Below are 26,424 nucleotides of genomic sequence, written 5' to 3' on the forward strand. Positions count from 1 at the left end.
GGTTTATCTCTTTTCCCTTGAGATTGAGCTATAACTGCCTGTGTGTTTGAACTAGTTAGAAAACTTAAACAATATGTAGAACAAGCATTGAAAACTAAATACCCCTCCCTCCCCCGCCCTACCTCCCATGGGTCCCTGTGAGCTTGTTCTTCCCTGTCCCAATCCTACTAGAATCCAGAGGTCTGTAGCCCTCCCTTCCGCCCCTTATTGTCCCTTTATATGAATAACTATGAAAAATGTTCAAATCACCCCTCGATGCGGAGAGTGTCTTTTAATGGGTTCGGAGGAGGGCAGAGACGGCTCTCCATTCTTTAACTTCGTCAATCTTGCAGGTGCCCCTCTGATTCTCTAAGTGTCTTTGAGTCTCTTTCAAACTCCATCCTGTCAATGGCTTTCAGCAATGGGTGAGGGGAACTCTCCCCCTGACCAGGCCTTCCATTTGGGGTCTGTTGATCAGCGTCGTACTGCTCATTTTGTAACCGGTTCCTTCCATCATAGTTTCCCTCCGAGTCTGTAGTGTCTGCTCTTCCTTCAGCTCTTCTAGAATTTCTCCAGGGTGTATTTCTTCCCGTTCTCTGTCTTCTTTTGCCTCTGCGCACCTGGATGGACCCACTCCTTGGGTCTCGCCCCTTCAGTTTCTTTAGGTATCCTGCCAGATTCTTCCTTCCTGAGCCGGGGTCGTTCCTCAATCCAGTCCCAGGCGTCCTCGGGGGACTGAAAGAAGAAAGTTTTCCCTCGGAACATAACTTTTAGTTTCGCCAGAAAGAGGAGCATATATCGAAGCTGAAGGCCACGGAGCCTGGCCTTGACCGCGTCAAAGGCACGCCTTTGTCTTTGTACCTCTCTAGTATAGTCTGGGAAGACTAGTATCTTCGAGTTTTCATGCCTAATTTCTCCCATCTTTCGGACCTCCGTTAGGATTGTAGCTCTATCCTGGTAATTATGAAAACGGGCTATCACTGGCCTGTGGGGGGGGGGGGGGGGGGGCGCCTGGAGGGGGTTTCCCACCCAGTGCCCTGTGGGCTCTCTATATTATGAAGCTGTCGACTACTTTTCTAACAGTAGGATCTTCTTCAGCCATTTCATGAGGAAGCCTTTAATGTCCGTTCCTTCTATCCCTTCAGCAAATTCCACAAAACGGAGATTATTATGGCGTGCTCTATTTTCTGTGTCCTCGAGGCGCCACATTACATCCTTCTTCTGTCGATCTCACCCTCCGCTCCAGTGATGTTTAGTTGCGCTCTCACATCAGTTGATCATATATTCCCCGTTGGGAGCATTCTTCACTCACCCCCTGTAGTGGGCACTTTCAAGTTCTGATCGGGGAGGTGATATTTCTTTGGTCTGTTCCAGGGCGCCTCAGCTCCCACCATGCACTTTTCTGGCCCTCTATCCCTTCCAGGGCCTCCTGGCTGAATCTCTCTACTTTGCCCCAGGATGCCGTAGGGCCCGGTCCACTGTCCACCCAAAGCGCGGCCACCCTTTTCTACCGCCGGTGCCGCTGCACTGCGCCAACCATTCATCGACTCCCCTCCACAAGGCCCAGTCAAGCACTGCCGCGGCCACGCTCGGCTCCACCGACCCAGGCAGTTGACCCTCGCCGTCGCCCCAGTGGGCCATTCACTTATTTCCCCGTCCCGGGGTCTTTCGCAGTTCCGGGGCCCAGGCCTATTTCACCTCTCTTCCCCACTGCACAGATATCTGCGCCTCGCACAACTTTTTTATTCTCACCTTCGGACCAATACAGAACACTCAGGAGCCTTCGAGCCTCACTCCAGTCCCTTTCCCAGAGGGGTGTCTCGGCCCCGGGATCAGCTGACATGCCCGCGCTCGGGCTCCTCTGCTCTGCTCTCACCTTCCTCTACAGGCTGCTTTGGGCAGGCCCAACCTGTCTCTTCCCCCCGTTCCGTCGCGAGGGGCCGTTCTCCGTTTCTCGGCCGACCTTGCTGGATCTAAGGGGATCAGAGGGTATAGGAACCCTTCTCTTCTTCACAGGTGGTCCCGGAGGGGCAATGACTGTCTGCAGGATCTCTTTTTCTGGAGGCCGTCTCGGAGCCCCGCAAGACGCGTCCGACTACGGCGCCATCTTGGCTCCTCCCTCTAAAATAACATTTTTAAACAAGCATTGGCCATGCAAATAGGTCTCGCCTGTGGGTGAGCTATTATTGGCTTTGGCAATACAGTGGGTAACAGAGAGGGATGTGGGGGCAGGTGTTTTGGGATAAAGGGGTGGGGGTGCAATGGTTAGATAACAGAACAGTTAAAAAAAGTAAACTCCAAGGTCCCTTGAAAGACAGAACCAGACATTTGAGCACATTAAAGGTAATGAAAAACTATGTCAAGTTGCTGTCCTTATGAGGCAGAGAGTGCTTGATTCAAATATGTTTCATGCAGTACTTGGCAGACTAACAATATCTTTCATTGTAGAATGCCTGTGCGGTTGTGGTACGATTTGCGAAAGGATGCCTTTTGATGTACTGCTCTAATGCCCTTTTTTCAATCTGTCCCAGAGCGGACTTTATTTTCTGATAAGTTTTTTAATTTCTCCCCCTTATGAGCTATGTGGGAATTCCAGTGTTTTTAATTTGTGCTTGTGGTTTCTGGTGCGGGGCACCGCCGCTTATTTTTAAGGGCAGCACCTATTTTTCTGCCTCAAGCACTTACTGCGAGCAAAGGACACAGTGAAAAGGCGGAGGAAGAGAAAAACGAAAAAGCATCACAATAGGAGAAAGCAAAAAGCTGCAAGAGTGAGCTGAAGGGACAGGGAGTGGCTGTAAATGGATTAAAGAGGCCCAGGATGGCTTCAGGATTACACTGACTCAGTATTCAGTGTTTGCTCATTTAACTGCAGCAGCCGCATGTTTAAGAGGAGAGTTTGGGCAACGGCACGTTTTTATTTACAAATTTAGCACTGGATGACATCTTGCTGCACTATATTAAAGTGGATAAACTGATTTGAATATATGTGACCGAAAATGCATGTGGAACTAAAATAATTCATACTAAATGACTTCTAATCAATCTAATGTATTAGTCTGATTTTATCAAGTATTTGTATTAAAAAGTGTATTAGAAGGACTCACCCACCCCCAGACTTGAAACAAAACAATAAACAGGAACATATTTCCTGAGGTGTCAACAGCATTCCAGGGATCTGCCTGGCCGCTATCACCCTGCAGGAGCAACTGGAGCAAGCTACCTGTTTCAAAGAGATCAATCACAGACTAACAAGGAAGAGGTGAACTGAACAAAATATAGCAAGGGCGTTGTACAATCCTCCGTACACAGAACTATCAACACTGGCTGACTGCTTTGGAGATTAGCTGATAGAACCAGCACTCCCACAATGGCTCACTCATATTACTAACAGGGTCCGCAGAGCTGCCCACTAGGCTACAGAAGGCCATGTGTGCCTCACTGGGTCTGATGCCTGCTTCTGTTGTGGGGGCCTCCAGGAGAGCCTCACCATCAGTCAGGGGGAAACAATAAGTAAATAAGAGGCAGACCGAAGTGGGAACAGGCCAGTTCAGTGTGGTCTAGGGCAGAGGAAGCGTGAAGGCTTGTTGGAGGGGTGAGTGTAAGGTGAAGTTTATGTCACAGCTACGACCTTGGTGAAAAATTGAGCTCCCTTTAGAGAGTATACAGTGATTTGCCAATTCCAGTATAAGCGCTGGAAAACAAGATGTTCCGAAGAGGAAGCCGCTCCCTTTAAGGGGGTTTTAGTAATTCTCAACTCAAACCAACAACCACCTCCGCTTTTGAAAAGGAGGGAACCGGAACGCAGCACAAGTATTTCTTAAGTAAGAAAATGAAAGACTGTTTTAGTGTCACTTCTTTTCCACAGGATATGATGCTGAACAATACCAAAGTTGCTCAGTGCCCACAGCACTAGCATGTGTCAAGGCAAGTAAAGTAGAGTGGCTTCAGTGGGTCGACGCTAACGAACTGCTGTGTACCAATGTAGCAGCGCTTGTGAGTGCTTTACAAAGCACAACAGAACCCAACACTTTCTCCTGCAGGGAGCAGGTCACCAGTCCACTGGTTCCCATCAGCATCGTGCTCAGAGGCATCACGTAATTCGTCACAGGCGCTGGTCTAGGGTTAACGCACTAAATAGTGAAATAACCAAGGGCAGCTCAAAAAGCACTGGGTTGCAGAGACCGCGTCTGGTGGCGCAGACGCACTCTCTAAAGTTGTTTACAAGTTGCCGTACGTGCTACTCTAACGGGTTCACATTAAAAGGTGCATGTAACACGACCTCATGGGTGCGGCGCTGAGCCAGGGAAACATGAGTTGGAATTTAAAAAAAAAAAAAGAAAAGCTCTTGAACAGAAAGTTAAATAGGGGAAAGCGGAAGCCAACAAGTCCTGGGGCGATACTCCAGGGGTGTGAACCACTTGCAAAAAAGGAGGGACCAGGAAAGCAAATTACCCACTGGCAAGCAAGGATTTTTAAAAGACAAATGGGCAGACAAATCCAAACCGATGGGAGGAGTTAAACACCACATAGTACATACAACAGATCACCTGACAGCGCAAGTGCTGTCTAGGCTCGATCTAAGAAGGGCACAAATAGGCTCAATGGATTAAGTGCACTGCATTCCTGTAAATGCTCTCACATTGAAGTAATTCGAACACAAAACAAGCACCAGACTACCTCAAAGACACAGCTTGACATCTGACCTCAGTTTTTGAATGGCTAGCAAATGTGACGAGATAATAACAAGATATACAAGCCTGTTTATTACAGAAAACGAGTTTGTGGAAGAATATTGTAAACACAGGGAATCTAAAGCAAATAAAGTCAGCAAATGTGTAGCCAGAAAACAAGAGTTGCAAACCACAAAGCCAATGGCAAGCAACAGGCAGAACAGAATGCATTTCCAGGTCAACTTTCTGAAACCCCCCAAGATATCTTTTGAATACTACACAGCTGCAATATCTAGTAGGCTGTGACCTAATAAAAACAGGTGTGCAGATGCTTTCAGGTCACTGAATTAGGTCAGGTGAGCTAAGAAAAAAAAGTATTGTTGGTCTTTCAAAAATGAGAGAAAGATCTAGAATTAGTTACAACGCTTAGGAGAGGCAGCATCAGATTCTGAGGGGGCAGCATTCTACCAGTGAGGCTAACAGGCGTCATCTTATGCAAGCCTACTTGTAGCCAAGCATTAACATTGTTATGCCAAGGCCAGAATTTTATCATGCGTGGGCAATAGGCACCGCTACCATTATGCAAAGGCCAGCAGTTTACCAAGGGTGGGCTACAGACCAAAAGTTTTTACAATTTTGCCAGAGTCAGTAATTAACCAGGGTGGGCACAATGTTCATGGACGCTGCATCGTTTTTAGGTTGAAGTCTACCATCCAGCACATCTGTCCTCTTTCCTAAAGACATCTTGGGGAAATTTAGAAACATTCCGGGGGAATGCACTCCACCTGTTGCTAATCATTGCCTTTGTGGCTTCTAACTCACATTTTCATGTTTTCTATTTGCTTGCTTTGTTATAGGCTGTCCATGTTCAGCTCGTCCCTCCCAAGGAGCAAAGCTTTTTTTCACTACGTCTCCATGTATTCTTCCACAAGTGCTCCTTTCTGTAATAAGGCCTGCAAATCATGGGCTTATCTTGTCACATTCGCTGTGCATTCAAATACAGAGGTCAAATGTCAGGCTCTGTGAGGAAGCTTGGCGATTACTTTTCTTTCTCCAATTTCTAGGCGAGAGGATTTATGTGACAATCTTGCTGGATACTGGCGGCAGACGAAAGGTTTTTTTTCTGTGATAACATTAAAATGAACTGTGAATGTACTTTAAAATTTATCAGAATTAACAAAGCACAAATGAAGCACATTTTTGTCGATTTTGAAGTGCTTTGAAACATATTTTAACACTATCAAAACAAATCAATTTACTGGGTGATGCCATTTCCACACATTATCGTTTGCGCACTGTATAGTTTTATTAGTAAAACTGTATGTATGTGCAAATGTAATGGTCATTTCACATTAAAAAGTGTTGTCTGTAATGGCAGAGTGTTACCCCATCATGTATACACCATTCTATGTCACACCACTGCACTCTACTCTGTACACTCCCCATTACACCACGTCACTACACTCTGCTCTCTACTCCAGCCTGTGCCTCTTCACTCTATGCCAATAGATTCTACACCAGTCTACTATTCACCACCCATGTCTACGGCACCCTGCTCTGCACAACTCCACTCTATGCCAACACACTACACTGTACCACTCCACGCCCCTGCACTCTATTCCAGTCCACTGTAAGCCACTCTACTCTGCACCACTGCACTCAACAGTACTGCACACTATCCTGCGCCAATCCACGCCACTTTAATCTATGCTAATGCACTCTACGTCACTGCACTTTATGGCACCCTACTCTGCATCACTCCACTCTACACTGCTTCACTAACAAGTACTCCATGCCACTGCACTCTGCGGCACCACTCTACTCTGCATCAGTCTACACCACTGCACCCTATGCCACTATTCTGCATCACTACACTACTTTATCCTACATCACTCTACGCTGCACCACTCCATTATGCACCAATACACTCTACTATGCAACTCTAATTTACGGCACTGAGTTCTATGCAACTCCACTCTACGCTACCATACTTTGCAACACTCTGTCAATGCACTCTCCATCAGTCTACTTGACACCATTGCAATATATGCCACTCTACGCGATTCCACTCTATGCCACTCCAATACACAGCACTCTATGCCATTCCACTCGACAACACTCCACAACGTTCTCCTCTATGCCACTAATGTTTAGCCACGCCGAAAAAACAATCACGCTGGTGTACAACATGGCTAAAACATATCGATAAAGACAATAGCTCTTGCACAGGAAAGACCTATTTGCTCTCCCAATGCTTGTTATGACTTACCTTCTGTTTCAGGCTTGAGCACTAATCACAGCTGGTGCTCTGGCTGCATCCCCTCTCATTTACATAGCTGGTTGCTTTTCCAGTGGGCGAGCATAGTATGTGGTCTAACAGCATCAGTCTTTATACCAATGGATTTTCCCCACCTGCATGAGTAAGACACCCAGGGGGTGCAGGCAGGGAAATAAGTATTTGCAATGCAATATGTTTCTCATTTGCTTGAGTTAGAACTACTTCCATTGTACATTCATAACGGGATCTTGCTACATTAATTGGTCAACCCTGCCTCATAATTTCATCTTTTCTGCCATATAATTCCAGTGGCCCTGCACATAGCTACAACACTTCAATTTACCTTCTTCCTCTATCAACAGCAAAAAATGAAAATGTTGCCATTTAGCATCCTAATGTAAATCTGTCATGCTAACTCCAATAGAATACCACTTTCACCACTCCATCATCAGAGTTGCTGGCTAGCTGACTGTTCCCCAAAAACATACACAAGACAGCCACAGAGGAGAAATAAACTACAAGGGTCACCCAAATATATCAAGAGTGCTCAAACAGAGTGTACTAAGGAAGTTACTTTGGCCTTAATCGGGGTAATAACTGTAATAAGGAGAGATTATTAAAACATTAAAACATATACAACTATCATATAAACTTTTATCAGGAATAAACTTTTGGCATTAGACTGTAATGCTCAAATCAGCACCATAACAAAAATATAATTCATAACAAACATGGTTTTGTAACCATATTGCTGTATAAACCCATGAAAAAGGCAGGAGAAAGTAATGCAGTATAACCATATATTTAGCCCCTAGTGGGCATTTTTAGGTCTAGCAGGCCTACTGCAATGATATTCAAAACAAGGCCTATTAAACAAAAACTTCTCCCAGCTATAAAAACAAAAGGTCTAGCAATAAGAAAGCTTAAAATACACTGGATGGTGGGAGGGATTATTATTTTGGGGTCCCCACTAGCCTAGTGTGGAGACCCAGAGAAGATGTAGACTGAAAGAGCGTTTAGAAGGTGGTCCCGTTGTCCTAGGACCACCACAGTCTGAGTTAGGAGCAAAAATGTTTTCTAAAAGTAATGCCCTGCAAAGCATTAAGGGTCTAGTTTTCTTGCCACAAATATTATAGTGTGTTGACTGCTTATGCTCAGAACAGCCCTTAGAGGACACCACAATAAAAATGGCATTTGGAAGAAACATGGTCAAATAACCATACAGTCAGCCCTTAGAGAGTGTAACTACATAAAAAAGAATGGGAGAAAGAAATGCAGTGTAAACCTATGTTTAGCCCCTACAGAGCGTAGTGCATTACACATTTCCAGATCTCGCTGGCCTATTAGAATAATATTACACACGAGGCCCTTCAAACACAAACTCCTCCCAGCTGTAAATCAAATGTTCCAGCCACGAGAAAGCTTAAAAAGATATTGAATGGTGGTAGGGGTTATTATTTTGGAGTCCCCACTAACAGTGTGGGTACCCACAGATGATGTAGACAGAAAGAGCACATTGTGGTAAATGTTTGAAGGTGGTTCCATTGTCCTAGATCCATCCACGGGCTGAGTTATGAGCAAAAATGTTTTGTAAAAGTAATGCCGTGCAAAGCATTATGGGGCAAGTTTCCGTGCCACAAATTAGTATGTTGCTATGGCTGTAATCATTAGAACAGCCCCTAGAGGACACCACAATGAAAATAGCACTTGTAAGACACAGTCATGTAACTATATATTTAGCCCCTAGAAAGAATAACCACACAAAAAAGAAAATGGTAAAAATAATGCACTGTAACCATATATTTAGCCCCTAGGGGATATAGTGCATCACACATTTTTAGGGGTAACAAGCCTATGGCAATGACATTACCAACAAGGACCTTAAAACACAACGTATTCCCAAATGTAAAACAAATTTTCTAGCCATGAGAGCTTAAAAAGACACTGACTGATGGGGGGAATTTTTTAGGGGCCCCACTAACCCAGTGTGAGGACCCAGAGATGACCTAGACACAAGGAGTCCGTTGTGCTGAACGTTTTGGTGGTGGTCCTAGGACAATGGGACCACTCAGGCTGAGTTATGAGCACAATTTTTTTGTAAAACTAACGCCCTGCAAAGCATAATGGGGTGAGTTTCCTGAGTGCAGTGAAAATTGTAGCATCTGCTCTCCCGCTGTGCCAGGAGAGCCGCTTTTGCTTTGAGGATTTCTGTTTTACATAAAGCATTTACCAATTTTAAGTGTTTTAAGGGGAGAGCCACAAGAATTTACTCTGATTAGGTAACTCTAAACAATGTGACCAGCACTCCAATACCCCTGTTCGAGTTCATGCTGTTGTGCCTGTTCACGCTATAAGCGCCATGACTGCTAAGCAGCACAAAGGGAGCAACAAAAAATAAAAAAGTTTGTCAATGCAGAAGTACATTGGCAATCTTACGATAATCCACGTAACAGGGGCAGTCTGCAAGGCATGACAAAAACAGTCCCAAACAAAGGACAAACAAATCATTTACCAATGACATCAAGTGATTTTTGAAAGGCAAGCCCAGGAACGAATGAAAGTGATGAGCCTGAGATGGGTGTGGTTAAAAGTCCACAATACTGGCGGATACAGATTTGCGGTCCTTCCAGGAACTCCAGCAGCACTCCTCACTCAACAAGACTCAGTTCCATAAGTTTCTACAATTTCGTCACGCTCTACAGGTGCACATTCAAACGGGAATGGTTCTCCCAGAGTTCAGCCCCGTGGAGGCGAAGACGCTAATGGGACACCTGGGTAGAGAGGGGAAATATCACGTATACACCGCATGTTGACTACTAATACGTCACAGCCGCTTGATAAGCTTCGTTAACGGTGGGGGCAATGGGTGGGTCCGATGGAAGACGAGGACTGGAGGGACACCTTGATGGCCCCAAGACTGTTGACCGTGACCTCCCGTCTCAGAGTGGTGCGGTCTTATTTTCTCCACACAGCATATCTATCCCCCCCAAGGGCTGCACAGGGCAGGCCTTTGGTCACAGGCTGAGTGTCCCCGTTGTGCAGGCCCGACTGCCGACTTTTTCCACATGGTATAGACATGTCGTTATATTAATTACTGGAGCGCAGTGTTGGCAGCGGTTTCCAGAGTCTTACAGGTGGAGACCGAGCCCGCCCCTTTGCCAATCTTACTGAGGGTTCTTGAGGAAGTGAGATCCAAAAGGGCAGATCGAGCTTTTGTGGGGATGGCCTGTTTGGTGGCCAAAAGGGATATTGTATCGAGCTGGAGAGGCGAGACAGCTCCAGCGCTGGCGAAGTGCGCCGAGGGGTTGACCGGAGCGCCTCTCAGGAAAAACTTGTCTATGAAGCAAGGGGCTGCCCCGCCAAGTATGAAAGAGTGTGGGGGAGATGGATAGGGTCCTGGGAGGACGGTGCCGGGCATGAGCCCTTGGTGTGAGAATGGGGGTACACACTTAGAACTTCATGATGGTTATAGGTTCTTCGACCTGGTTATACCTATGTAATGCTCAATTCTTGGAGCCAATTGTGACCTGTTGAGGGATGTGTTTTTTGTTTTTCAATAAAACCAATAAAGCGTTTTTTTCAAAAAAAATTAAAAAACAGTCCACAATACTTACAACAGGTCAAAGTGCTTGCGTGCTTGACCTAAAGATTAGGGGGCTTTAAAGGGAGTTTAGGGTCATCCCATTAAAGAAAAAATAGTAAAGGGGAAGAGGCTGCAACCACTAAATGAAAATAAGTGTGAGAGTTAATCTGAGAACACCACCCAAAAGTAACATACCTCAAGAGGTGGTGAGCCTCCCAAGGCCCTTCCAGTCACCCCAGAATGCTGGCCCTTCTAGTATTCACGGTTCAAGAACATCAAAACTTCCAGAATTCCCATGATGCCACTCTATCAACAAAATACAGAAGAGCAGCAGCTACCCAAATAAATGAGTAAATTAAAGAGGGGGCGGGGAGAAAGAAAAAGGTATGCATGGGATACTTGGAGGAGATTTCACAGCGGGCGATTCACTGGGGAAACATTGCTTGCAACGCAGCAAATGCAAAAAGATAGATTTACCGCGAAGAAGTCACCACACTTACTGGAACAACGACTCCCTTTTACTTTGCCTTAGCCACGCATGTGCTGAACAACGCACATGCGTGGTTGAGGCAGAGAAAAGGGGAGTCAGCATCAGGAGAGGACGTGATCAGGTAAGTGGGGCTGGCGGGGGAGGGGTTATTTTGTTTTAGGGGTGGAGTGGAGGGTCGGGTTATTTTGCATTTAGGGCGAGTGGGGGGGTTGGATTTTGAGGGGCGGGGTCAGCGTAATTTTGTTTTTGTATTTAAGGCGGGTGGAGGGGGTCGGGTTTTGAGGGGTGGGGTAATTTTGTATTTAGGGGTGGGGTAGGGTTAATTTTGTGTTTAGGGACTGGTTTTTAAGGGCGGGGTGGAGGAGTCGGGGTAATTTTGTTTTTAGGGGCGAGGGGGGATGGTTGGGGTAATTTTGTATTTAGGGCAGGAGTCGGGGTAAATTTTGTATTTAGGGGTGGGTGGGGAGGGTCTGGGTTTAAGGGGTGGGGTGATTTTGTATTTAGGGTGGGTGGAGGGTGTAGGAAGGTACCCTCTTTTTGGCATGTTACCCCGAATTTCTGCCTGATGTCAGTGTGCTTTTGACTGTTACTGGGCTCTTGCTAGCCAGGACCCTAGTGCTTATGGTTTATGGCCTGCTGGTCAAAGTGTCTCACTGGAGTCCTGCTAATCAGAACTCCAGTGCCCATGCTCTCTACATTTCTAAAGTTGTCACTACACACTGGCTCTATACTTCATTCCAAATTTGCATACTGGACCACCCCTTATAAATCCCTAGTATATGGTACATAGGTACCAAGGGCATTGGGGTTCCAGGGAATCCTTATGGGCTGCATCACTTCTTTTGCCACCCATAAGGAGACCATACAAAGACTTCTTCAGGACTGCCATTGCAGCCTGTGTGAAATAGTGCATGCACTATTTAAAACCCATTTTCACTGCACCAGGTCACTTATAAGTCACCTATATGTATAAGCTTCAGACCCTGACGGCTACGTGCATAGTACCTGTGTGTAAGGGCACCCCTGCACTAGCAGAGGTGCACCCACGTCATCCAGGCCCATTTTCCCGGACTTTGTGAGTGCGGGGACACCATTATAAGTGTGCACTACATATAGGTCAATACATATATGTAGCTTCACAATGGTAACTCGGAATATGGCCAAGAAAGGTGTCTAACAACTGGGAATTGTACCCCAATACTGATTCCAGTATTGGTTGCACAATCCCATGCACTCTGGGGGCTCCACCATGACCCCACAGTGCTGCCATACCAGCCTTCTGAGGTTTTCACTGCAGCCCCAGCTGCTTCCACCTCACAGACAGGCTTCTGCCCTCTTGGGGCTTGAGCAGCTAAATAACAGGAAAGCAGAACAATACATTTCCTTTAGGAGAGGGGTGTTACACCCTCTCCCTTTGGAAACAGGTGTTATAGGCACCGGAGGGGTATCCTCCCAGGCCCTCTGGAAATGATTTGAAGGGCACAGGCAGTGCCTTCCTTGCATAATACAGTCTACACCGGTTCAGGGACCCCCTAGTCCCTGCTCTGGCATGAAACTGGACAAAGTAAAGGGGAGTGACCACTCCGCTGTCCATCACCACCCCAAGGGTGGTGTGCAGAGATCCTCCAAAGTGTCCCTGGGTTCTGTCATCTTGTTTTCAGGATGGTCAGAGAACTCTGGGAGCATCTGAGTGGCCAGTGCCAGCAAGTGACGTCAGAGACCCCTCCTGATAGGTGCTTACCTGGTTAGGTGACCAATCCCCCTCTCCGGGCTATTTAGGGTCTCTCCTCCGGGTGTTTCTTCGGATTCAGACTGCAAGACTCCAGCAGGAATCCCATGCATCCTTAACTTCATCTTCTACCGACGGATCAACCGCTGACTGCTCCAGGAACCTTACAAAACTCCGACAAAGAAGCTAAGACGACTTCTGCAACATTGTATCTCCAGCAACTGCAACAGTTTCCAGGTTGTGCATCCTCAGAGGACTGCCCGTCTTCAACCTGCACCAGAAGAACCGAAGGAATTTCCCATGGAGTGATGGAGTTACTTCCCTGCTTCACCAGGCACCTCTCTGCAGCAAAGACCGGTGGCTTGGACCTCTCTACAGACAGGCGTGAATCCAGCAACATCCCTTGGGTAGAGATGAGGCACTGCTAGTTAGCCGGAGCACAACCTGGATTGGAGCGACAGGCGTCACCTGTAGTGGGTTGGACTCCGTCTCCCACAACGCAGGCGATTCTGCCACTCGAAAACCAGTAGTCTCATTAAAATAATGAGAGCCTACGCAACAGTTTGTGATCCTGCTAGGCCCATTGCAACCTACTGTGATTTTCACTATTTGCACTGTTTTCCTACTGTGTACACTTACCTGTTTCTGGTTACCAGTGTATATATTGTGGTATTTACTTACCTCCTAAAGGAGTATAGCCTACAAAGTATTTTTGACATTGTGTGACTAAAATAAAGTACCTTTATTTTTGTAACACTGAGTATTGTCTTTCATGTGTGTGAGTACTTTGACACTACAGTGGTATTGCAAGAGCTTTGCATGTCTCCTAGTTCAGTCTTGGCTGCTCAGCCTACACCTACCTCTAGACAGCCTGGCTTCTAGACACTGACTACATTTCACTAATAAGGGATAACTGGACCTGGTATAAGGTGTAAGTACCTTAGGTACCCACTACAAACCAGGCCAGCCTCCTACAGTGGGGTCGGGTTTTAAGGGGTGGAGGTGGTGGGGGGAGGGTAGGGTGGATGGGGATTTTTTTATTTAAGGTGGGTCGGGCAGGTTTTTAGTGGTGGGGAGAGTCACAGTAATTTCTGTATTAAGGCGGTGGGGGGGTCGGGTTTTAAGGGGCAGGGTGGGGGGGTCAAGATAATTTTATTTTTAGGGGCAGGGTAGGTTTTATTTGGCAGGTGGGTGGTTGGTTGTTTTTAGGGCAGATGGGGGAGTTTGGGGTAGATTTTAGGGCTCAAGTTGGGGGTATCGGGTAGTTTTTAGGGGCAGGTGGGGGGTCAGGTAGTTTTATTTTTGGGGCGGTGGGGGGTGGTCGGGGTAGTTATGTTTATAGGGCGGTTGGGGGGGTGGCATGTGAAAACCACTCATGCAGTTCCACACATGCCTTTACAATGAAAAACTAACAACCAGAACATGTTCGAAGAGAACATGCAATCATACACCTCGATAAATAAACGTAAAGAAATAGATAAAAGTATCTTTCCAAAATAAATGGTTGTCCTTCGATTAAACAGATGTGAACTAGCAAACCAGCCTCTCAGAAAATAGCACCGAGAATTGGCCAACACACATGAGAAAAATAAAACCTCCCAACTAGATCACACAGTTTACAAAGCAATCGAATAAAGGTTAGAAAAATCACTCTCAATTACTTAGCAACAGATAAGAGAATATGCCTTTTCATCATTGTTGAAATGATGCATAACATTCAATTACATAGACAGGGACATACATATGTGTAAATGGATGAATAAATAGGATATCAAAGTAGAATCTTCCAAACGAAGAGATTTACTATTCACACTGTAGGAAGACGAAGCACGTGGAAAACAACTAAGTCATCGGCTTTTAGATGGCTGAAGTGACAGCCTGGTGATCTGTTAAATTCGTATAAGGATTATCACAGAAAACTTCAAAATATAATGTTTGGATCATTCTAAAGAAAACGATATTAATCGGGGCCTTGCCGAAATAACTCCATTGGCATTCAGAAGTCTGAGGCACGAGCACTGACGGCGGTGGTGTCAAACAGGACAACGGTAAGAAAAGTAAGCTGCCTAACAAGCTGCATGCCAAATTGGACTTGTCACCAACCACGCGATGCCAGCGAAGGACCTACGAAAGAGGAACTCCATTACAAACTTGTCCTGTGCAAGGGTCGTGCTTTAACTGTTTGTGTCGTTTTTATTTTTATTAATACTTCTGCAATTGAAGCATGTCCACGACAGCACAAACTAAAGACACTTTATGTTAACATAAAATACGTTATGAAAGTAGCAACGAGGGCATTGTTGTGTGAAATATAAAAAGGATAAAACAAGGTGTAAAAAATGACTGCTTCGGCACATACCTTGGATCGTAAAGTGTTTACTAAAGTCTTTACATAGTTAGACATTTGTCACTAATCTCTGAATTAAGACTATAAAGTGCCTTAGGTACTTACATTAAACCACCAGAGGTTTAACTACAAACGTGGGTCTTCGACACTAATCAAAGCAGCTAACCAGTTAAGATCTATTCTTGAACAACTTATGAAGAACGTGCATTAAGAATTCTTATAAAGGTCATTTAATCTCCAAGCAATCTGGTTGCAATACCATTGGAAATGTAACCTCTCTGACTTTTTAAAGCTAAAAGATCTTTAATCCCCTACAAATCTGATGGATAGGGCAAAAGTTCAACCACAAAAATTCCAAAAAGCATGTGCCTGTAGGGAGTCTGCACGTGAGACAGGGCTACATGATGTCTCTTTCAAACAGGCATACTTTCCAGTTTGAGGGGTTTCCCCGAGTGAGGACAATACTGTTAGATGACATCGTCTGTCATAATAGTCGGACATCTACCTTACTGTTTACTGTCAAAGTTAAATGTGATACATCCGCCACTATACTATTGCTCACGTCTCTGCCCATGTGACCCTCGAAGGACCATCATGTTCTCCAAAGAATGACCATCAAGTGGAAGAATATAGCTACTTGAAAAAAAAAAATAAACTGCTTACCGAGGGGAAAGACGAGTAACCTATGGTAAAATGCACTGTCCAGTAAACAACAACTGAATGCAAACTGCCAGCTTACATGTACTTTACAAGATCTCCATGTGGACTGACCAATGCTTTTGATGGAAGTCCCGAAGTCAACAGTATGCATATCTGAGTATATCATATTGCTTATCGTTTCTTTAACGAAATGGCATGGATGGTTATTGTGTGCCATGGAGGTGACCCTGACAGGCCTCTTAATGGCAACTAATGATGGCACAGACCTCTTTGTGACGCTGAGCGGATCAGTGATGTTTAGGTCCTCATCTGAATATCCGAGGGACCCCACTATGGTGTGGCACTCAAACTAACATCAGGTCCCCTCCATAATGTTGAGGGAGCTCAGGGAATTATAAGAAGACTCTTCTGAGGTACCTTTCCTGAGGTATCGGAGAAAGGGTGCAACATTTTACCTCTCAAAATCATACATGCATTGGAAATCAACACTTTCCTTGCCTCAGAAAAACTGCTTAGTGGGGGAAATCCCCACCTAAAGTAAATCATGAAAAAAGTAGTCTCCAATAACTAAGTGAAAAAGAGGGACAAAGGGAACGTGAAGCCACGTTATTTGACAGAAGGTTTTAAACACTGCAAATTATAAAAAGAGGCAAGTGAAGCATTAGAAAAGTATCTCAGAATTGTTTTATTAGATAATTACAGATGAAAGGTCAGAGCTCTGTGATCAAGGAACCTAATCTGTCCACAGAGATGGAAAGACGAAATGGGGGACTAATTGTCAGTGATTCAATGGCAACCTTAAACTTATGGCAATTTTTTCTCTATGTTAGACTACGCCGATAACAAGAACGTCATTTAAAAGGGGCGAGGGGAGGATTAAATATTTTAGCCGCATAGCAGATATATGTTTTTCTTCCAACTATTTTTTAATTTATATATTGTTTTGGATTATTTCCTATTCGAATGAAAATTAAAAAAATAATGTGAAGCCAATGCCTGCTGTTCATAGGCATGTATTTACTTTGTTTGAGAGCTTCTGCTCTCCCTTTTTAAAACCTCTCCAGCATCCCACGACTAGGTCGGAAAATTAAGGGTTTATGAATGTTAATGAAGATCCCTTGACAGAGAGCAAATCTTCCTTTGCAATTGTTTGTATTACCATTATCATTGTAATCTATATATGCTTCTATAAATCTCCATTACCATAGCTTTCTATTATGGGTACTGATTTGAGGATCCAAAATGGAGTTGGTACATTGTACATCTAAGTTACCTGGCCGCTCTCGTCTTCAAACATCTTTCATTCTAAGGTTTGTAGCCTAAGGGATGGGTGCGAGATACTGGTCAGTTCTCCCTTTCGCCACAGGAATAAGACTGGACACTCCAATCTTTGGGGGTATATGTGAATCTAACCATGTGTGGGCCCTGAGAAGAGTGGCATAAGGTATGCAACACTGTGGCCTGTTCCTGCACACAGGCCAGTACCAATTAATTGTTAAATCATCCAGTTCTTCCATGCACGTATCAACACGTTTTTTCCTTCTGTGTGTTCCCTTATTACGCGTGCATGCAGTGTACAAAAGCAAAACGTGGGCTTTGTCAATTCTCTTCTGAATATGAAAGGAGTAACTTGAGCTCCATGTTTTAGTGTCTAGTAGTTAAAGGCAACTCATAATTTACCCAAGCATTCTTTACTGAAGGACCGTACATTTCTGTTCTGATGTATTCGCCGTATACATGTTAGAATTTCTGGAAATAAATAATGGTCTTACAAATGTAACTTATTAAAAGATGTAACTACTCACATCTGCTTAGAAAGTTATCAATGTTTTTGTTTTTCCTCAAGGCAGGAAAATCCAACTCGTACACTAAGGCATCCAATCCATCCTGCAGGACAAATAAAAAAAACACAAAAACGTAAAAAGCAATGTAAAGTAAACATTGTTGTCAACTAATCGTTAAAATGTACATTACATCCATGATGGTAATACAAGGCCCGTAAAGAATAACGACAGAACTGTTTTAATTACATATATCTGTGTGGTAAGCATCTGACACAAGAAGTACACCTTAAAGCAATTAAGATTTTTGAACACAGGCAATCACCACAGAACCAGAAACATGCAGTGGGTACATGTAAAGAAATTTACCAATGAGGGACTGCACCAATTAAATTGAGAACTGTAGGAATCTGGTACTTTATATAGTGCACTAAAATGAAGTACACTGTGCATAGAGTCCAGAGGATTCCCAAAGGTTTGGAGAGGCAGAAATAGATAGGTCTAGTGCCTTTGTTGTGGTAGCGTGGGCAAGCAGCTGGGCGTATCAAGGAGTCGTGTTAAGCATTAGTTGTACTCATGGAGGCAACAAATGAAAGACACTAAAAAAATAAATTTGAGACCAATTTAGAAAAATAATCGCTGCTTTTATGTATGCTTTGAACCAAAGAACTTCATTATAAGGTAAGCAGTTTTTAAATTAAAAATACTTTGCCATTTTAAAAGTCAACAGTGCAATTTTCAGAGTCTTCAATGTTAACTTATGGAGGGAAAACAAGAATGCAGTTTCCCAGGTAAGTACAAAACTTACAACTCCAGTCTTCAGGGTTTCAGGATAGCACCGGGCAAGGTTTAGGTTGGTGCCAAGTGTGCACCCACAGTGGCAAGGGGGTGGCTGGGTGCCGAGTCGATGCCCAATGTTAGTGAAAGGGGACTGAAGATGTGCTGCTCCTGGGCAAGTTCAGGTGATGCCAGAGGTTGGTCTCCGGGGGTTGAGGCAAGGGGGGGCGGGCCACAAAGGAGCACCAAACTTACACCCTCAGCAGCACAGGGCAGCCGGGTGCAGTGTGCCACCTCAGCGTTGGGTGTTCAATGCTACCCAAAAGAGGCAGGTGTATCCGCTGCAGTGCTGCTTACAGGTGAGCAGAGCGGGGTCGAGGGTGGATCTCCTGAGGTTGAAGCAAGGACAAGGGGGGACCATGAGGTGGCACCAAACCTACACCCTCAGCGGCAGAGAGGCATCCGGGTACAGAATACCAACACAGCCGAGGGCTCCCAATGTTAGTCAATGCAGAAGATCACTTTCAGAAAACGGGCTACGGGCTCTGGCCAGGGGGTCAGGAGAGATGAACCCACAGCGGCCCAGGTAATTTAAGATGCCAGGGGGTCACAGGGACACCAAAGGTCTAGCTCCCCAAGACCCAGGGGCTCCAGGTGTAGGGGTGTCTTTTGGAGTCATTCAGCTTACTGGGCAGGTTGTGGTCAGGGGAAGCTCTCAGATTTACGCTGCAGGTGTTGCTGTGGGGTCCGGCAAGTGTCAGCCCACAATAGACTTGGTCAGAAGCACCGGGGAACCTTCATTGCACAGTTGGGCCATTTGGGCAGTGGGTGTGGAGTGCAGAGGTGGTTCCAGCTGGCGGTTTCTCAGGAAGACTTCTTTCTTCTTTGGAGATGTTTCTTTTGGACAGGTCCGCTGTTCATGAGAGTGCCTGTTCTTTATTGAAGGCAGGCAGTCATTCCAAGGCTTTGGAGGTCACTGGACTGCAGGACAGTCATCTTCAGAGAACAGGTTTCTTTGAAAGCTGCAGCCAGGCCGGTAGGGTTAGGGCCAAGTCTGTTGGTGTCTTCAGCCTTCTCTGGTGGGGGACTTTTGTCAGGCTCTTCTCAAGCCGACAAGAATCAGATTCTAGAGTTCAAGGGTGCCACCTAAATAATTAATTTAGGGATATTGCAGGGAGTACCAGGAAGTAGCCAATGGGCTACTCTCCTTTGGGGTGACTACACCCTTCCTATGACCACTTCCTTTGGGGAAGTGGCTTAGCTCTAACACTATTGGCCTAATTCCTTCCATGCAAGATGGGGGAGTTAAAAAATTAGTGTCCCCTTCAGCTCGCCTACTCTAGAGGTGGGACTGGCATGCAGTGGGCACTCCAAATTTGTCCGCCAGTCCTACTGTCAAATGTGGGGTAAGGAACTGGGGGGGCAGCCTCCTCCACCATTTGGAGAGGTCTGGGTCGCATTTCAAAGGCGGCACGGCCTTTGAAGCTCCCCGCCCTGGAATGTCCATCCTGCCTGGGAGAGGAGGTCACATCTTTGCCAAAAGCAGACCTTTGTTCTTAGTCTTCAAGAGCATTGGCTCTCACGTCAATGGGCCAGAACTCTGTCTAAGGTGGCTGCTCTGGTTCTGATCAGTTAGTCCCCATGCTAGGGGCTGGTAGGTTTCAGGGGTGCACCTCTAAGATGCCATCTGAGAGCATGTCTTAATTAACATTCCGATTGTCAGTGAAGCCATCATTTAAGCTGGGGAACTCGTGATGACCAGTGTCCAGCACATGTGCTTAAAAGGGCTGCACTGTTCACTTACTATGTCTGAGAATCGACAAAGACATTTCAGGGGCATATCTGCTCATGGAAATATGCCCTCACATGTAGTATAATGCACCCTGCTTTAGGGCTCCAAGGCCTTCCAGAAGGGTGACTTTCATATTTTGCATATAGTGTGTCGGGGACAGGGCACACAGGCTCTGTGCCATGTTGTGTTTTTGTTTTAGGTCTGCATCATGATACGCAGCCTGTGAAGGCAACAATGTGTACACTCAAGTGAGAAGGTCGCTGAGGGTGGCACAATCTGTGCTGCAGCCTACAGGGGGTTTCCTTTAGTACTCCATGCCCTAAGTACCAGGGGTACCAATTACTGCAGACTTACATTGGCAACTAAAGGTTTTCCAATTGGGAAAATCTACTATGCAGTTTTAGGGAAAGAAATCTGGCTCTGGGGACCTCTTTAGCAGGGACCCAGAGCACTTTCACTCGAAATGGCACCAGAAACCAAGCAAAAAGGGTGTGCATGTGTGTGGGTGTGGGGGGGGTGGGCATGTCAAAAGAGGCACTTTCCTAAAAGAACCTATGAAGAAACAGGGGGAATGCATGCCGAAAATGTAAAAAAACATTGGACAATAAAATTAGTAATTAAAGTGAAATAACTATTAGCAGCTATTTGCCTTACAAAGTTCTATATATTGAAATACCTGCTAACAAGATAGTTGTTTGTAATAACTTTAGCATAGTATGACAAGTCTGCACAGTCCTTCTCATAAAAGAATGCAATAGGCTCAAGCTAAAGAATTAACATTTTAAAAACAAGTGTCAAGGAAGCTAAAGATGCAAGGAGCACCCCAAAAGCTGCATTCACCAATTAATAGTCCAAAAGCCATTTCCACTCAGGGAACATGACGATCTTCTGTATAAATCTTCACCAAATTAGACCCAACTTGATCAACAGTCTGTTTGTGAAAACTACAAGAATGATTTACATATAAAGTGTTGGTGGGCTTCTGAATGCACTGGTGGTTTGCAAATGTGGGGAAACAAATCCAATCAATTGGCATGGCATAATTCTATGTCAGGACCTGGAGGCGAGGGTTATACTCTTCTTTCTTAGTTTTATTATTAGTAACAGTCAATCATCTAATGGGATACCATAACTATCCATGTCCCTCCTTGCTGACACTCTTTCTTCGCTGCTCCACAGCTGTAAGTTAAGAATTGGGACTGTTTTCCTTTCGGGTTATGCTCACATGCTGCCTTAACAATTGTTTTTTATTCCTATCCATGTGATTGTCCTAACTGTGTTTTACTTGCAGGAGCTTTCTTGCGGCCGCAGGAACACTTGTTGCTCCTTCCCAGCCACCTCAATTCTTCAGGCTCTCTCTTCAAGGGCAGGGCACACAGCCGCCTGCCGGCCACTAGAGAGCATGCACACCCTAATTACAGGCTTCTTCTCCTTTGAAAGTTGAGACGCATTTTTGAGGCGTAATTGCTGAGCGCCTCTGTCCGTTTCCAGGTGATTGCCTCATTGTGCCCCGAACCGCCGGGAGTCTGAACATCCCCTGCACGGCTCAGTGCTCAGGTGAGGGATCGTGAACTAGCCTGCTTTCGGCAGACACGACCCGGGGCAAATTGGTTTCTTTTCACAGTCAGAGAGGGCCAGGGTTTTTACTGTAGTGTAGCTACCCCCCTACTTGCCCTGGGCCCTATACCAGCTCTAATCTGCTCTCTGTACAGTGTGTACCATACATTCAGTGGTGATATATTTATAGATTCCACATGGAGGGGTACAAGGATTACCCCGAGGAGGAGGAAATCTCCTACTTCCCAGTCACAGATGAGTTCTGTGATGCGGTGGATGCCTCCATTGGGAAGACTGTTCTGGATGCGTTGGCCCCCCCAGGAGTAGAAACTCCTTGCCATGGCCCAGAGATGCCTACAACCCCTCTCTCCGAGGGAAGATTTCCAAGGGCCCTCGAACTCAGTACCTCCAGGCCCACCCACCTTCCCAAGAAACCATGCAAACGCCCTTTTCCCTGGTGCAGAAGATTTGGACGCCTTCTCTAGGTTAAAAAAGGCATTTTAGAGCCACAACCCCCCTTCAGATGACCCAGGGATTACTTTACCTCCCTCCCTGCCACCTGCCTTTGAGGGTTTGCACACTGGGTAAGATGGCAATTCCAACCAGGAACGGTCCTGGCAACCAACGGTAAACCCCCCTCAAGGGTCGACCCCTGATACTGCTGGATCACAATCAAACATGTTGGACTAAGAGGAACTGATGTATCCTCACTCCTCAGAATGGACCCCAAGGTAGCCATATACATGGCAGTTCTACTTTGTAAACCACTTGACAAGAAGATAAGGAACGGCCTCCAGGCAGAATGCCCCCGCCCCTCCCTCCATGGCAAGTGGTAGCCATGCACAAAACTGACACAAGAATGGCAACCTTCCTGACTAAATATCAGGCCTGCTACAGACCGCTCGTCAGTCTTGCCAGGTTGAGCTTCTGGACATCACGGGCCCCCTTAAGATTTTAGACATGGCAGAGGACACCAAGGCATAAGAAGCCCTGATTTCCCCTGAGGTTCTGTCCGGATGGGCTCAGTGTGCCATCATATTTCTGGGCAATGTTAACTGTGCCATCTCTACAGAGAGGCGCAGGTCCTTGCTGATTAAGATAGATCCTAATCTTGGGGACCTGGCAACATTGGAGACCAAACAGGTGGCGCAAGGTGGGGGTTTTTGGTGGCCCTTTGATCAAAAAAATTTGGAAAATTAGTATTGATCTTCAACTCCTTAGACAAGGACCAGTCCTCCATAAAAAGCATCTTTAAAACTCATGTTTTCACTGGGGGTAGTTGCAGTAGAGGGTGCGCACTCTTGGCTCTCATCTCCAAGCCTCCCACAGAGGACAACCTTCCCGATAAGGGCAATGGCAGGACCCCACCGATTCGGGGGTTTCAACCCCACCAGAGGCTCACCCCGCCATAGGGGATCATGCAATGGATCCAGAGGCAGAGGTTCCACCTCCAACACACATGGTGAGTCTATCTGGCTGGGCGGGTGTCGCCTGGCGAGGTGGGTGTCGCCTGGCACACTTCATGTTGCTCGCAGGAAAAAAGGCAATTCTAATCTTATTTCATACCCTGCTTTCTTGGATTCTCCAAAGTTGTGTGCCATACACTGTATCAAGGCATACTTCTCACTGCTCTTCAGAAACCTTTAGACCATCTCCTTGTGGACTCCGCAATGCTTTTGATAGAAGTCCTCAAGTCAACAGCATGTATATTTGAGTGAATCATAATGCTTGTCATGTCTTCTACGAAATGGCATGGATGGTTATTGTGTGCCATGGATGTGTTTCTGATAGGCCTCTTAATGGCAATCAATGATGCCACAGACCTCTTTGTGAGGCTGAGAGCATCAATGATGCGGAGGTCCTCATCTGGATGTCCAAGGGATTTCACTATGGTGCGGTCTCTTCTCCATCCATAGCAAGATAGGTTCGGTGGGTCATGCAAGAAGCAGGGATTGATACCAAGATTTTTGGAGCTCATTCTACTAGAGAGGCTTTGGCATCCAAGGCCTTTGCTCTCAGAGCTCACTTGGAGGCTATTTTGAATGCGGCAGACTGGTCTTCAGACTCCACCTTTAAGAGGCTGTATTGCAAACCAGTTTCCTCCATCGCGGCCCCGGTGGTGGTTAAGCTTTGAACCAGCATAATCCTTGTCTCCAGGCCCTGACATAGAATGAAAGATTTCCGAGCTAACATAACGGAAAGTTTCAATTCTATTAAGGACTCGGAGGCAAGGATTAGCCCACCCGTTGTAAGCTTATCTTCCCTACCTTGTGATATGGATCTGTTTTTTCTGTAACTTATGCTTTTTCTTGACTAACTGAAATGGAACGTTGTTGTTCTTTGTTTGATTTATGTGGTTCAATTGTTGTGAAATACTTATGATTGTCTCATTCACAAGGTTGAACTGATATTCTAGGACAATGGTGGTGATTCTAGTACTCTGTTGGAGAATGCTGATGATTTACAATGGTGTTGTCTGCTGCTGCACGATCAGTGCCATCTAAACAAGACTGGGGTCTTACAAGGTTGGCTTGAGTCACAGGAAAAAAGAGGGACAGCAAGGAGGGACACAGATTGTTATGGCAGTCCCTGGCGTCCCATTGGATGATTGACTTCTAAGTAGAGGTGATCTCCCATCTTGATGGGCCAAAACAGATGGTTTTAAAAGACAACCTTTCCCACAATTAACATCTGAGTGTTAATGGTATTGGCCTACGACCACTCATGTCTCACTTGGTTAGCAAATCCACAATTAAATAAGTACTGAACTCCGATACTGCGTGATCAAAGCACAGAACAAGCCAATAATCATCTGCATGCGACACTGAACTCATGAACAATAAAAGCGCCCCGTCAACTTCATCCACCTGCTGAACAAATGGTGGATACAGAGTGCTGTTCAACTGCCCAAGAGACGGGCAAATCCTTGGCCCCAAAAATGGACAAAAACAGCAATTAAATAGAGCTGCTACTAGTCTGACCACACTATTACTGACATACTAAACTGCACCAAACCACCAAGGCCAATAAAAATCAATCGTAAGGTTCTTAAGAGCCATCCCACAAGATGCACTGTACGCAGACCCGAAAAGCCTCATCAGACTGCAACAAAAATTACAAGACTATCCTACAGGACATCAAATGCCCCTTCTAAATGGCAGCTGACAAACACCTCAATGAAACTTTGCTCCTCAACATCAAAGCTATGTGCACAATGGAAAAAACAAGTACTCACTACCGCAAAAGTACCAACAGGCAAGGAGAAGAAGCTGGTTCATGACTTCATCCCTTGAAGCAACTCTCCGCCATATGAGAACAGTTTTCAGCTGCCTAGTAAAAGTGTCTCACAGAAAAAGCTCTGTAAGTCAAGAAGCACTGTGTACACCCCTAATATGGCCCTACATTCTCCAACTCAAAAGAGAAGCACATAACCATCTACTTCAAATACTAAGCAGACAAAATTCAAAAACAATGACAACACACCCACTTCTAAAATCACCATGACCAATCTTCTTACAACCCAACCAAATCTGCTACATGCAACACTGCTTATGAGAAGACAAACCTATTTCCATCCTTGAAGGACATATCCCACAAATCAAGATATCATGCTGTCATCCATCATAAAGTAAACAGCAGGATAGACTAACACTACTCCTGAAATTATAAATGTATTCTTAACACAACACAATTTATCAGATAAAATCAAGATAAATCATTCTGAAAACAACTGTATGCTCAACCTAAAAAAATTACCACCGAATTCCAGACCTCACATTACGCCAAAAAATAATCACAAGACAACTAAAACCATCTCTATGACGAGATTCAATCTAATGTCATACTAGAGATTAGAAGTCTGGTTTCAGTGCAGCACAGAAAAATCAACTACCTTAATACTGGACATCTTTCAGTTCAGACAAAGAGACCTCTGCTTATTCTTCTGCTTCATCTCCAGCAGCCTTTGATACTGTTGGCAACCAAGCCCTTTTGACTCAGTCTCTCTAAATGAGCTTCAAACGTCCAGTCCTTGACCTTGAGTGGTTCAAATCATACCAAAAGAACAGAACACAACTCTTGCAGTTCTTTTGTCAAGAGCACATCACTTCATACGTACATTTTCTCAAGGTTCCATCCTTGTAATGGTAATCTTCAATGTGTGGATGGTGCACAGGAAGTCCTACTGACAGACATCAGCAAACAACAAAAAGGTCTATACCCAGCTTGACTTGAAGGTCAAGTAAACATATGGCTTGCCTAACTACTATCGAAGCCTGGATGGCCTAGGCTCTTTTCAGGCTGACTCAGACCAAGACCTCCTCAACCTCAATGCCAGCAAGCAACACCAGGTTCAAGAATAACTTGAAACTTGAAGAACAGAATCTGGAGACAGTCTGTTCATACATTTAAAGAAAATTAAAAACAACACTCTGCACATTGACAGTAAACTCTATTTAGGTAGCTTGGCATCAACAGTTCCTGCTCAGAAAAGTGACACTATTCCTTCCAGGAATCGTTTGTATGGTCATGAAAATGCTTGTGTGGACTCCCCTCAAGGGAAGTGACATATATGACCCTCCTCAAAAGAGCTTCAAAGGCCTGTGAGAGAGTGACGGGTTCACTCTGAGACCTACTAAAACATACCGGACACCCTAAGTGAACAAATACAGGGGGGGTGCATAAGACTTCCAGTAATAGCATCACCAGACGATGAAACAGGAAGATGAAGACTAGATGAAGTCTTTCCCCCATACTATACCACAGGAGTGTGGAAATCCACC

The 26,424-nt window shown here is 45.3% G+C and overlaps 1 protein-coding gene across 1 annotated transcript in view; it reads right to left on the reverse strand.

The window, feature by feature from the left end:
• ROCK1 (Rho associated coiled-coil containing protein kinase 1) overlaps positions 1 to 26,424 on the reverse strand; it is a 1,374,854-nt gene that overhangs the window by 1,181,455 nt on the left and 166,975 nt on the right. The window contains exon 2 of the mRNA XM_069219991.1: positions 17,542 to 17,623. Within this exon, the coding sequence (XP_069076092.1) occupies positions 17,542 to 17,623 (82 nt within the window). The remainder of the gene's footprint in view (positions 1 to 17,541; positions 17,624 to 26,424) is intronic.

This window comes from Pleurodeles waltl, chromosome 2_2 (genome assembly GCF_031143425.1).
Source record: "Pleurodeles waltl isolate 20211129_DDA chromosome 2_2, aPleWal1.hap1.20221129, whole genome shotgun sequence".
NCBI classification, from domain to species: Eukaryota; Metazoa; Chordata; class Amphibia; order Caudata; family Salamandridae; genus Pleurodeles; species Pleurodeles waltl.